At 48.0% G+C, this 12999-nt stretch overlaps 3 protein-coding genes across 4 annotated transcripts; 1 reads left to right on the top strand and 2 right to left on the bottom strand.

Annotated features, from left to right (window-relative positions):
* The first annotated feature begins 35 nt into the window (after positions 1–35).
* Positions 36–552, top strand: LOC100846035. Its single transcript, XM_003558655.4, has one exon. The coding sequence runs from the start codon at positions 190–192 to the stop codon at positions 436–438; it is 249 nt and encodes an 82-aa protein (XP_003558703.1). The 5' UTR covers positions 36–189; the 3' UTR covers positions 439–552.
* A 58-nt stretch (positions 553–610) lies between these two features.
* LOC100835605 (putative MO25-like protein At5g47540) lies at positions 611–4534 on the bottom strand. Of its 2 annotated transcripts, none has more exons than XM_024457842.1 (11): positions 3812–4534; positions 3527–3688; positions 3287–3405; positions 2978–3052; positions 2621–2714; positions 2351–2410; positions 1804–1872; positions 1526–1624; positions 1240–1284; positions 1043–1145; positions 611–940 (listed from the first exon to the last, which is right to left on the bottom strand). In XM_024457842.1, exons 1-11 carry the CDS (start codon positions 4076–4078, stop codon positions 876–878), a joined length of 1158 nt encoding a protein of 385 aa, XP_024313610.1. In that variant the 5' UTR covers positions 4079–4534; the 3' UTR covers positions 611–875. The 2 variants fall into 2 exon arrangements, with proteins under 2 accessions (XP_024313610.1, XP_003562008.1); XM_003561960.2 differs by having other exon boundaries at positions 3896–4534.
* Positions 4535–9286: 4752 nt separating this feature from the next.
* Positions 9287–12623, bottom strand: LOC100834987. The gene is made up of 3 exons (XM_003561958.4): positions 12174–12623; positions 10899–10917; positions 9287–9953 (listed from the first exon to the last, which is right to left on the bottom strand). Exons 1-3 carry the CDS (start codon positions 12527–12529, stop codon positions 9489–9491), a joined length of 840 nt encoding a protein of 279 aa, XP_003562006.2. The 5' UTR covers positions 12530–12623; the 3' UTR covers positions 9287–9488.
* Positions 12624–12999: the final 376 nt, after the last annotated feature.

Below are 12999 nucleotides of genomic sequence, written 5' to 3'. Positions count from 1 at the left end.
TTATCCGAACCAGCCGATCAACACCCACTCCCATCCTTTAAAAGGCACTGTAATACCCCACTGCCAACATCCATCCACAGCATCCTCAGTTAACAGATTCCAGCTTGAGATCGACAAACAGAGCTCCTGAGTTGAGTTGAATTTCTTCTTCTTTCTTTCCTCCTTTGCTTGCTTGCTGCTGCTGCTGAAATGGCGGACATAGCGTTGCTGGTGGCCGAGGAGTTCGAGAAGAGGCTGAAGCGAGGGGCGCCCAGCGGCGCCGAAGCCAAGGAGGAGTCCAAGGGCACGGGCATGGGGAACTTCGGGGCCGTGACGAAGCTGTGGGAGTCTGCCGCGTCCGGGGCCAAGGTGCGGGTAGCGCTGCTCGTCAAGGCCGACGTGCCGGAGCCCAAGTCCAGGCTCGCCATGGCAGCCTTCGATGGCATCTTCTCTGCTTAATTGCTTCACTTTTTTCCTTTTTCTGTTTGTGGCAGCCAATGGCCGTGTGACTTGTACATAGCCGTCTTTTACTGATTTGCAACATGGAACAAGCCTATGTGGTATTTACTCTCATGATCTTATCTTCGACATCGAGTTAGCGACTGGTGCGCCTTAGAAGTAACATTCTATCTTCGAAATCTGAACAATCGAACTACTAGAGCGATTCTGTACATGGTTTTGCCACCTCGGACCATCGGTCGGGCAGCATGGTGATTACTCTCAGCAACTGAAACTAAGCAACTTCTTTTTGCCTCGGCCCAGGAAATAAACAGGGGAGGCATCCTCATACTCATCTAGAAAAGGAAAAAGGCAGGCATCCTAATTCAACTGGGCAGTCCGTTTATGGAGCATATTATAACAGAGCAAAAGGAGGAGAACATGTCGACCCTGCGATTCTACAACTTCATGGCAGAGATGTCGGCGGCGACTTGGGCTTTGTCAGACTCGAACAGCCTATCCTCTGCATCGATCGAGGCGAGAGAAAATCTCTTAACACAACTTACCATCTGGTTTATCTTAGAGAGAATCGAAGTAATCAAGGTGCAAATTAGTTCTTAATTACCTTTGTCTAGAGTGAAGTCTGCCAAGAACCTGAGGATTTTGTTCTTGTTTGTCAGCAGTATGCCGGTGATCTCAGCCGGCTTGTTCTGATTGGCAGTGAACAACTGAATGTTCAAAAAGAACGAAAACATGTTTAGTTTTATCAAACCAATGATTTCAGAAAATGAGTAGGTGCAGGAAGATTGCTTGGCATTGTACCTTGAAAACGCGAAACGCCTCTACTTGTATAGCTTTGCTTTGTTCCTAATAATATGAACATGGCAAGTTAAATAGTTTCTCTCCTTCGAAAATGCAACGCTGTTAAAGAAACTCATAGTAGATACAACTATGAATATAGGAAGTCTATTCAATAATTAATTAATTATTAACACATTCGAATAGAAATAAGACTTCCTATTCAGGCACCAAGACAACGCCCTCGAGTTACAATTCTGACAAAAAAAATGCATATATTATGGTGAAAAATGCCAAGACAGCATCTTACCCTTAAAAGGTTCATTAGAATTATGAGGTGTTCCTTTGAACTGATGTAGCGCACCATCACAGCGGAATTTGATCTTTCTAGAAGAATGTCGCCCAATAGCTGAAAATATGCCGTTTGCAAATATTTAGAATGAATAAATTAACTAAATCCAACCAATCAGCTTGGAGTCAAATTGTGAGTGCAGAAATTGCCAGCATGACAGAACAACTGTCGATTGACAGCGATATACTAGCTAAAATAATTAAATAAAATTAGCAGAACTGAAGAGGAAATAAAACCTGGATAGCTTGCCTTCGGATGATATAGTTGGAAGATTGTAGCAGTTTTGAGTTAAATTCTGAAAAGAACTGACACATGACTTGTAGTTAGAAAACAAGGAGCTGCCAAAGCAGAAATTAAGGCCCGGTTAAAATATCCATTGGCTCCCCTATCTAGCTTAGTGGTTGAGCACAAATTAAGCTTTTGATCTTGGGCAATGATTTAAGCTCCCAGATATATATTCCTCTAAAAAACTGAATCAGTTTTTGTGTGTGTGATAAACCACATATTGCTGGTAGATTTATTTTTGCTGGAATAAGAAAGAAAAAAGGTAAAATACATCACAGGATAGATCACAAATATTACAATCCCACTGTAATGGTGCTATAATGTAAGATAGACTTACATAAGGAAGTTAGTAAAAAGCTCCGTAACAACCAAACACTAGCTGTGAAATCTCATTGACATATATATTTGCACTCTTGCCAGTTTACGAGCAAATATGCTCAGCAAATAAATGAGAAAAAAATGAACTAGATGTTCAAACCATCTACTGGAAAAACTTACCCAATCATAGCTCTTGGTGAAGAACTCAGCGGCACTTGATTTATGCCTTGTCAGGAGTTCCTAATAATTACATGTGTAATAATAAGAACAATTGTCATCACTAACACTGCAGAAACATTGATGAGAGAATAACTACCCTTTTTATTCATGAGTCTCAACATAGATAAGGATAGTACAGATGGGCAATAACTTATGGAGAGCACAATGCTGCTTTTGCCGCAGCTGTATTTTGCCATTTTAAAAAGTTTGGTTCAAAATGCACATACTCACCTTAAAAGTCTTGAAGGCATCAGATGCTAGGTTAAAGTCTGGAAACTGGATATAATCAAAGAATTTCTGCATATGCTGAGAATATAATACATACCTGCATAATACTAATAATGCATATTAACAAAAGGTACTAAAAAGGAAATGGGCTAACCTAAAATGGTAACATTAGTGTTCATTAAGTCAAAGGATGATTTCTTGATAAAAAGGATGAAAGATGACGCTAAAGGAAATACATAAATTATCCATAACTTTGTTCTACTACATAAAACTGAGTTACTATTTGGTAATAATTACATCCATATGGATTCTTTCCTTCTTCTTTTTCCCGTGAGAGAATGATGTATATCATGGACATACCTTGCAGCAACTTGGTGGCGTATGCAATCCCTCAACATTGAACTATAATGTATTGCAATCTCTTTGTTCTCATATCTACACAAGGAATGCATAAATAGCATGTGATTAGTTCAAACATATAATACACCACAAACGAAGCCATGGAAAATATACATGAGTATCTTAAATGAAAACCATTCATAACTTGTATAGCTTGGAGCTGAAGAAGAAAATTAAAGAACTTACAATATGGCTGATAATTAAGTGCACATATGGAAACAACTTAACTACAATCAAAATGCAAAAGGAAAGCTCTAAAGGGTTACTTACCCGGTCAATAATATATCCAAAAGATCTTGGTTAACTTCCAAGTAATCAGAGGCAACCAACCTTGAATCTACCTTTTGTCTTTGCAGATTGGCAATAACTTGAGTCACATCCTTTTGAGTCTGAAAAAAAAACATCATTCCGCGTAAGTAAACTTAATTGTGTATGTACGTTGAAGAACCAACACTAGACGAAAAAATAGCAATAACTACTCAAAATAAAACATGCAGTCCTTGTACGTACTTCCAAGTCCATGTACGGTAGACAAACAATCACAAGACGCAACGCGTTCTCCTTGAAGAACTCCTTGGTCAATTGTGTGCAAGCTTCAGCGACCGGCTCTGCCTCGCCATTGCCATAGAGAACGAATTTCATCTCCCTGATACTCTTGCTTAGGTCTGCCATCTGCAAATCAAGTCAGGTGTGATTTTAATCCCAATGCATCAACGGGGAACGAAATGCGGCTCCCTGACATTAACATACTGCAGGGTAATGTGGGGTCACTGAATGTACATGGGCACTAGTTACCCCGTGCATTAGCATTGCCCTGCAGTTCGTCAGGGCCTCAGGGGATCTTCTTCCTAGTCTAGATACGGAGGTGCCGCGTAGCACCTTGTGTTCGCGCTTGGCGTCGAGCTTGCCGCCGCAAGGTTCCCGGTGGTCGGAGAGGAAGCGGAGGAGCTCCTGAGCTCGCCGCACCAGCTCCGCCGGACCCTTCGCCTTGGGCCGGAACAAACCCCCGCTCCCCGACGTCGTGGCATTGGCGCTCGCGCACGGCCACAGGCACCCACTCATCTTTACCTGGTCCCGATCGCTGGATTCCGGCGGTGATGTACGACCCTCTTCTTCCCGGGTGATTTTCTTCTCGCACGCTGCCCCCGTTTCGATCGTCTCCCTCTTGCCTGCGTGGGATTAGGGCTCCGGCGATCGAAAGACGTACTCCGGAGCAGTGGCCACACGACAGTCTATCGTCGCAGGTGGGTGCGCTGGGCGTGGCGGGCGCCGGAATCGAGACGATCGCGCGAGGAGATCGAAAGGGGGTTAAGGTTAGGACTCTCGCTCGCTACTGAATCAGGCCGGCCGGGAAATCGGATCGGATTACAAGTTTTTTTTTTGAGACGTTGTTGTCGTTGTTTCTTTTGGGAAGGGAAAAGGGTCGGATTAATGGATTATGATTGGATTTTGATCATCTATCTCTTTTTTTTTTTAGCGATTTTGATCATCTATCTGAGTGATGATGTCGCAGTATGATGTTTGGGATTGCCACGCTCACGCGCGACGCGCGGCTGCGTGCGGGCCAAGTCCAACGTGTTGCGCATCAGGCCAAATTTGGCGTCGGGCCATGGGCCCATGAAATATAGGCTGGTCAGCCGAGGAAGATGTTGGGCCCCTTTTCCGGCTGTAGCTGAACCCATCAATCTGTCAGGCGGACACACGAGACGAGATTGCTGCTCGAGGCAAAATATTCGATCGACTGGTTTCGCTGCAGCGCCCGCGGCGGCGCCATGACTTAATATCCTCCTGCCGATTCTCGGCGGTGAGTCCACCTCCTCCCGCCGGTTCTTGACAGTGAGTTTTTTCCTTGTGAAGCTACGAGCAGATTACCCATCTAGGGGTGTTACGTCTACATAGTCAGTTTTTTTTTCTTTACCGATCCGATCGGTGTCAATGTTTTGGCCAGTTCTTCTTCTGCAGAAGATCTCAATGAACACCTTGTGTTGGAATTGTCGTGGGTTGGGCGATCCAACGACTGTTCATGAACTCCGCGATTTGGTGCGGGAAAATTCGCCAACGATTCTCTGTGTGGTGGAAACACAAATCGCAAAGTATCGTGTGGAAGGCTTGGCGGGCACGCTGGGATTTGATAATGCTTTTGGGGTGGATAGCAGTGGTAGAAATGGTGGCCTGTGTATTTTCTGCAAGAATGTGGATTTGCAGCTCCGGAACTTCTCTAAGTATCATATTGATATGGAGGTTAGGGAGAGGGGAAAGCAGCCATGGCGGCTCACTTGTTGGTACGGGGAGGCGAACAGGAATCTGAGATATAAGACTTGGGACATGATGAGGTTTTTGAAAGCGGACTGCTCGCTCCCGTGGCTTTGCTTAGGCGACTTTAATGAAGTTCTCCATCGTGAGGAGCAGTTTGGGCCTAATGATGGAGATACGGGGCAGATCTCGCTTTTTCGTGAGGGGGTGGACGTGTGTGAGCTCTGTGATCTGGGCTACATTGGCCTTGATTGGACCTTTGAGAAGAGGATTGCAGGTGGAGCATATTGTCGGGTGAGGTTGGACAGAGCTTTGGCGTCAGGGGATTGGTGTGAGTTATTCCCTTTTGCTTCTGTCCGCCATTTGACTACGGCTAAATCAGATCATTCTCCAATTCTCCTTTTGAATGAGCTTGAAGCGCAGAATCTTCGGATCGCGAATGATCGACCTTTCCGGTATGAGGTGATGTGGGAGAGGCACGATGAGTTCTTGCCCATGCTGGAATCAGTATGGGATGCCTCGGGGGCTGCTACAGTTGGCGAGCTCCACGACAAACTTGAAGCTGCTGCGGGGGCTATGTTACGATGGTGCACAAAATCTTTTGGGGAGGTAAGGAAAGAATTGAGGACGTTACGGGCACGACTCAAGCAGTTGAGAAGTGATCCAATTAGAGTAGGTCCGACTTATGAAGAGCTCAAGGTGGAACAAAGAATTGTTGAGTTGAGCTACCGCGAAGAGATGATGTGGAGGCAGCGGTCGAGGGTGCAGTGGTTGGCCGAAGGGGACAAAAATACCTGCTTCTTCCATCAAAAGGCTAATAACCGAAGAAGGAAGAATAAGGTGCAGCGACTGGTCAGAGAAGATGGTACTGTCTGTGAGGATCCGGCCCAATTAGAGGAGATGACGATCCGATTTTATGAGCACTTATATGCGTCTGAAGGGGTGATTGGGATTGAGGAGGTTCTTTCTCATGTCCCAGTAAAGGTGACGGATGAAATGAATGCAAAGCTCAACTTAGCATATACTGAAGGAGAGGTTAAAACTGCACTCTTTCAAATGTTCCCCACAAAAGCCCCAGGTCTGAATGGTTTTCCGGCTCATTTTTTTGAGAAATATTGGCATTTATGTGTCAGGAGGTGACAAAGATTGTGATTAGGATTCTCAATGGAGACGACTCCCCGGAGGAGATCAACAAAACGTTCATCGTTATTATTCCCAAGGTATTAAATCCCATTAATCAGTCTCAATTTCGCCCTATTAGCTTGTGCAACGTGGTGTTTAAAATTGCATCCAAAGTGCTCGCTAACCAGCTGAAACAGATTCTCCCTGAGATCATATCCGAAGAACAATCGGCCTTTGTGCCGGGCCGCCTTATCACTGACAATGTCATCACAGCTTATGAGTGCTTGCATTTTATGAAGAGGTCCAAGAGCAAGAAAAACTCCTTTTGTGCTCTCAAGTTGGATATGTGGAAGGCTTATGACCGTATCAAGTGGAGCTATCTCGAAGCAATTATGTGCAAAATTGGTTTGTCCCGGAGATTTGTTGAGGCTGTTATGCGTGGAGTCCGCGCCGTTGCTTTCTCAGTGCTGTTTAATGAGGCTTGAACTCGGGAGTTTACACCATCAAGGGGAATTAGACAGGGAGATCCCATCTCCCCCTATTTGTTCTTGCTAGCGGTTGAAGGGCTATCCTGCCTCTTGAAGCATGCGACAACTTTGGGAAGAATCACTGGAATTAAAGCAGCAGATTCGGCTCCCCAAGTGAATCACTTGCTTTTTGCAGACGATTGTCTACTTTTCTGCAAGGCGAATGAAGAGGAGGCAGAGAACCTAAGGGATGTTGTGAATTGTTATTGTCATGCTTCAGGGCAGCGCATTAACAATGACAAGTCTTCTATTTTTTTTGGCAAGGGTGCTTCTGAGGCTTGCAGGGCTCAGGTCATGAATGTGCTGGATGTTCACAACGAGTCTCTCAATGAGAAGTATCTAGGCCTTCCATCTGATGTTGGTGCGTCGAAGAATGGAGCTTTCGGGTACCTGAAAGATCGAGTGTGGAAGCGCTTGCAGGGTTGGATGGAGAAGTCGCTTTCTAGCGGCGGGAAGGAAATTCTTATTAAGTCCATGGTGCAAGCGATTCCCACCTATTCTATGGCTGTTTTCAAGCTCCCAAGGAGACTTTGCCAACATATCACGTCAATGGTGCGCAAGTTCTGGTGGGGAAGCAAAAAAGGAGAAAGAAAGACCGCATGGGTTGCTTGGGATGATATGACCATGCCAAAGTATAAAGGTGGTCTTGGTTTTAGAGATATTGAGATCTTTAATCTCGCAATGCTGGCGCGGCAAGTCTGGCGAGTCCTCATGGCGCCGGATACTCTTAGTGCACGAGTTCTGAAGGCTATCTATTTCCCGTCATCGGATATCTTGTGTGCTACTCTGGGAAGGCCATCACAGATATGGCGTGCACTGTGCGAGGGCAGGTATGTGTTGAAGCAAGGGCTGATTAGGAGAATTGGCGATGGCACTAGCACTAATATTTGGAACGACAACTGGCTGCCGTGTGATTTTCAACTTCGCCCCTTTTGCCCGGTATTACCGGACCCCCCCAGTAATGGTGTCTGAGCTTTTCTGTTCGGCGACTAGATCATGGGATTTGGCTATGCCATCTTCCTACTGCTTGCCGATGGACGTTGATGTGATTAAGAAAATTCCAATTAGCCATAGAGTTCAACCGGACTTCTGGGCATGGCACTATGAGAAAAATGGCATCTTTTCTGTCAGTTCAGCTTATAAGCTGGTAGCGGAGACGAAGAGGATAAGGGAGATGTGGCTTGATGGACGCTCTGAACCATCTGATACTCTTGCACTAGAAGGGAAATGGAAGAACCTTTGGAAGGTCAGAGTTCCGGCCAAACTGAAGATATTTGCGTGGCGTTTGGCGAAGGCGTCGCTGCCCACGGGACAGGAGCAGGCACGCCGTCATATGGCGACGTCGCCAGCCTGTCCGATCTGCAATGCTGCAGTGGACTCGTGGCGGCATTCTCTGCTGGACTATGACATGGCTCGGAGTGTTTGGACCTTACGTGATGATGACCTTTCGGTCCCTGTCTATGGTGATGAGACCGAAGACCCGAAGCTGTGGCTGTTTTCTCTCAGCCAATCTCTGAAGCGTGATGAGTTCATCACGGTTTTGACTACACTCTGGGCTATATGGTGGGCACGAAGGAAGGCGATCCATGAAGGGGAATTCCAGAGCCCGTTATCGACGCATCTCTTCATCAATCAATATCTTGCTGAATTGGGCTCACTGAAGGAGACACCATCGGTGCCACGAGGTGGCCGGCCAGTTTCTCATAGATGGATTCCTCCTCCTTTAGGAATGATGAAGTTTAACTCCGATGGGGCTGTGGCCAAGACAACGAGTAAGGGTGCAGCAGGTGTTATCTGTCGAGATGGTGACGGCCTTTTCTTGGGAGCTTCTGCAATTGTCGTGGATGATCAGACCGATCCCCCAACCCTAGAGGCCATGGGCTGTCGGGAGGCACTTGCCCTTGCTACTGATCTCCATATTCAGCGCCTGAAGGTTGCTTCGGATTGCTTAACAGTGGTGAACGAGATTATCGAAGGATCCATCAGGGGAGCACATGGTTTGGTAATCTCTGATATAAAGAAGTTGCAGACTGAGTTTCAAGATTGTCGCTTTGCTTTTGAACGCCGGGAGGCCAACGGCGAGGCTCATCGGATGGCTAAGATGGCCACTACTTTGGTGGCGGGCCGTTATGTTTGGTTCTCGACTCCCCTGCATATTTATGTATTCCTCCTATTTATACAAGTCAATAAAGTGGGGTGAGTTTTCTCAAAAAAACGAGACGAGATTGCACCGGGCCCGAATTCCCGTGGTATGGACTTGACGTTGAGACACGACGTAGTAAATGCTAGTACTGGTATTTGATTCCACAAAAAAAAAGTATAGTAGTGATATTTGCAGCCGAGATAAAATATCGTTCGAGAAAAGGAGTGGTAAAAAAAGGGGACAAGTTAAAGTGAGTTTTCGGATGCCACGGTAAAGAACACGGATAAAACGGAAACTACAAACCAACAAAACATATCGAGCTCCAACACCAAAGAGACACGGTAACTACTCAAGGACCACCCGGACTCGCGTACATCCACGCACTGGCACGATCAATCCCTGCATGCCCCTGCGCGCGCATATCAAATCACTTGGGCTTGAAGGACCGGAGCTCCCAGTTGCGCGTCCCGAGGACGCCCCACACGAGCGCGTCGTACGTGGGCGCCTTGGCTCCCGTCCCGGCCACGGCCACCACCAGCTGGTACATGAACCCGCCGGCGCCGTCGACGCGCGGCTGTGTCTGCCCGCCGACGACGCCCACGAACGCCAGGTCCACCCGCATGGTCAGGGCGTAGATGCGCACGGCGAACTGCCCCACCTGCCGGATCGACATGTCATTCACGTCCCCCACGGGCGTCCACGCCTGCATTGGAGGCGGCGGCGGCGGGGACGCCGGCGATGGAGGTGGCGGCGGCTGGGACGCAGGCGCAGTGGCCGTGTAGCTTTCTTCGGCGTGGGCAATGGCGAAGAAGGCGGCCAGGAGGAACGGAAAGAGAATTCTGTTTAGTGTGGCCATGGCTCTAGTGCACGGTGAACAGTGCACGTACTCTGACTAGCTGGCTAGCTGGCTAGACTGCTAGAGCGTACTATACTTGTGAGCTAAAGTAGGGAAGAAGAAGAGGCCTACAATGTGACGTGTGATGGAGCTGGAGATTGCTTGTGTCGACCTATTTATAGCATGGCGCGCTGACTACGTTTCACGACCGACATGGTTAATGAGAACGCTTCTATGTCAATGTGTAGACATAACAAGGACTTCAAGTTCGAGGAGTGTTGGCTTGGGCAGCCAGTGGTCAATCTTTTTATATTTGTCCATTGACAATTAACTTTGGATCTGATCTGTGCAGTGCAATTGATAAAATAGCTAGCCAGCTGGAACTAGGACAAACGCGGTCGATCCCCGTGCATCAACAACGATAGTCTTTACGTACGTACGGCCGGGCTGTACAGACTACAGAGTGTGGGGAGACGACTTGCACAGTCATGTCTCAGGGACTAAGTATTTTTCGTGGAATGCACGACACCATATGCATATGCCAGGTACGCGTACTCCCTAAAAATATGTGCCACTGCTACGGACCAATCCAAAACCAACGCCCACATGATTCAAAAGTGAAATTGGGCAAGTGAGTTGTACGTTGCATGGTCCAGGGACTGAAAAGTTAATACAAGTGTACAATCTTAAACCGTCGGACACTTCCGCTAGATTGGACGTGCGCTAAACGAGATGGCCGGCCAGCTAGAGCTGACTGTCCAAGTCGTCCTCAGCCCGTCCGCCGGTAAAAGGACTCACTCCAATTTGTTTATTCTCGGCTTCTCACCGTCGATTGCAGCGAACAATATCGCCATGCTCGTATGGGCCGATCCATATGACAACTGGAGCTAGCAACACGCGGGTACGCCCGAATCCCAATCTCCAATTGACTTTGGCGTTTTTAGAACGTCGAGAGCGGACAATTTGAACTTCTCGATCTGAACTAAAGTACGTACGGAGTACCTTTTCTTTTGGAACCACGCTGAATTGAAGTACGTACACTGATGCAGTAAGAAAAGAAAAAACCAGTTCTGCCTGTTAATTGACCGTGCCGGTGCCTGCTCCACTAGAAGTTAAGCACGATTTGCATGAGACACACGGCCGACGGGTTGACCGTGGCTTTGCGGTCAGCAGTTTGCTTTGACAGCTAAGTAACATTGGTCGGAGACAAAGTCGACTGCGACTATACATGATTGGTAACTCGTCTCTCTCATTTGCCTTGTCAACTTGCCTGCGAGGAGCAGTTCTAGGTGCCGCGTGGCGCATCAGTTAACGTGCTCGATCGAGTGTTTGTCATGGTGCACATAAATTTTTCTTACCCACGCCATCGCGATTTGTGTAGGGGCACAAGTTTGAACTCGTACCAAACAAGTAGTGGTCCTCGAAACCTGCATTTAGAAAGGTTGAAGATGGTGAGGGCTCAGTTGAAGACCAGAGTCACAATTTTCTTTTCAACGGAGAGGATACGACAAATCCTGCCCACGAGACTGCGGCCCCCGTCGATCTCAAGGCTCTGAGCCTCTGAGGGCTTTGGGCTGAGGCTACTAGGCCCAGACAAGCTAGGACTCTTTGGTACGTACTTCCTCCCGACCCAACCTCACTCGAGCGTGCAATCACAAATAGCCCAACGCCATGCAGCAAAGAGCTCACCTGTGCAACCGGCTTACAGTGACCGTGCATCGCACTGGCGGTCACGGCCCAACGTCCCGCCGCGACCCATCGGCACTTGGCAGGCAAATGCTCTCATACGTCACCGACTCAATGAGGTCCTTTTGCTCACAAAAGAAAAAAAGACTCAATGAGGTCCGTTCTCTGATTGCTGAAATTCGGTTGCTAGAATCTCGCCCTTTGCCGTTTGGTTGCCGCGCGGCTATCTCGCTTTTTTGCCCTCAACCGCCACCAGAACCAACATGGAATCCGTCGCAGCCCCTGCCAGAGACTCTATTCTGGTCCCGGGGGTACTCTACGGTGAACGGGTGAAGAAGCTGGAAGCACCAATCACCAGCCGACGAACGTTTGCGTGATCAGTTTTGAAGAGAAAGCAGTGTTACTTAGGAATTCCCGTGTATTATTATTTGCTCGATTCAGAACTTCACGCATAACTCACGGACCTTATTACATGGGGCACTTACACTCACGAACCAAAGAAAATCAACAAACTCGCGCAACCGCACGTACGTACGTTAATCAAGTGTTCTTCGAGACCAGACTGCCCATGCTCATCGGCGATTACTTTACATCTTCCTGAACCAGCGGAGCTTCCACGTGTCGAGGCTGGACCCGGCGACGCCGGACACGAGGCACTCGTAGTGCGCCCTGCTGCCGTCGGCCTTGGCCGCCGCCACCACCAGGCGATAATACAAGGTGCCGGCGCCGCCCGCCGCCGCCGCCTCCGTCTCGCCGCGCGCCACGCCCACGTACGTCAGGCCGGCGCCGCGGCGGCGGTGCGCCAGGTCGTACACGATCACCGCGAACCGCCCCACCTGCTGGATCACCTCGCTGCGCGGGTCCGCCGGTGCCCACTCCGCCGACGCCGACGACGCCAGTACGAGCAGCAGGGCCGAAACGAGCAGAAGCAGCGGCAGAGACCTCATGCTTACTTGGCTGCTAGCCAGGAATTAATACTCCTACTTGATGAGCAGGCCTGTGGATGAGTGAAGGCTGGCTAGTTTGGATGTTCCGATGTGAGGCAATGCATGCTTGGCGAGAGGTCTGAGCTCGTTTTGTAGAGTGTGGGAAAGGGGGAACGCGTTGCGTCGATCAGCCGTTACTTCGTGCGTGCATGTAAGTTTTCTTTTTAAATTTTGGTCTCGCTGTCTGTGAGGTTAATTAGATCGATCTTCGTAAGAGCCAGATGTGGGTGATCATATGGGCAACTTTAACGACGTCCGGGTCGTCGGGGCGGTGTGTCCACACTGGCCCCGGGGAATGTTATGCGTGTGTTGGAACTTGATGCAGGTACACCTTTTCAAGTTTTTATACTCCCTTCGTTTCTATAATTCTTGTCGAAATATTACATTTTTTAGACACTTTTTAGAAATAGATACATCCATTTTTTGTCAAA

The sequence above is a fragment of the Brachypodium distachyon genome, chromosome 1 (genome assembly GCF_000005505.3).
Source record: "Brachypodium distachyon strain Bd21 chromosome 1, Brachypodium_distachyon_v3.0, whole genome shotgun sequence".
Taxonomy (NCBI): domain Eukaryota; kingdom Viridiplantae; phylum Streptophyta; class Magnoliopsida; order Poales; family Poaceae; genus Brachypodium; species Brachypodium distachyon.
Note: the sequence above shows the minus strand (reverse complement) of the source record. Positions and strands in the feature narration are given on the sequence as shown.

Excerpts from the sequence above, each read along its gene's own strand:
- LOC100846035 (XM_003558655.4), top strand. The coding sequence starts at position 190 with ATGGCGGACATAGCGTTGCTGGTGGCCGAGGAGTTCGAGAAGAGGCTG.
- LOC100834987 (XM_003561958.4), bottom strand. The coding sequence starts at position 12,529 with ATGAGGTCTCTGCCGCTGCTTCTGCTCGTTTCGGCCCTGCTGCTCGTA.
- LOC100835605 (XM_024457842.1), bottom strand. The coding sequence starts at position 4,078 with ATGAGTGGGTGCCTGTGGCCGTGCGCGAGCGCCAATGCCACGACGTCG. Across the intron at positions 1,285-1,525 it reads TTCTAATGAACCTTTTAAGG|GAACAAAGCAAAGCTATACA; the intron begins GTAAGATGCTGT and ends TCATATTATTAG. Across the intron at positions 1,146-1,239 it reads AGGCGTTTCGCGTTTTCAAG|TTGTTCACTGCCAATCAGAA; the intron begins GTACAATGCCAA and ends TTGAACATTCAG.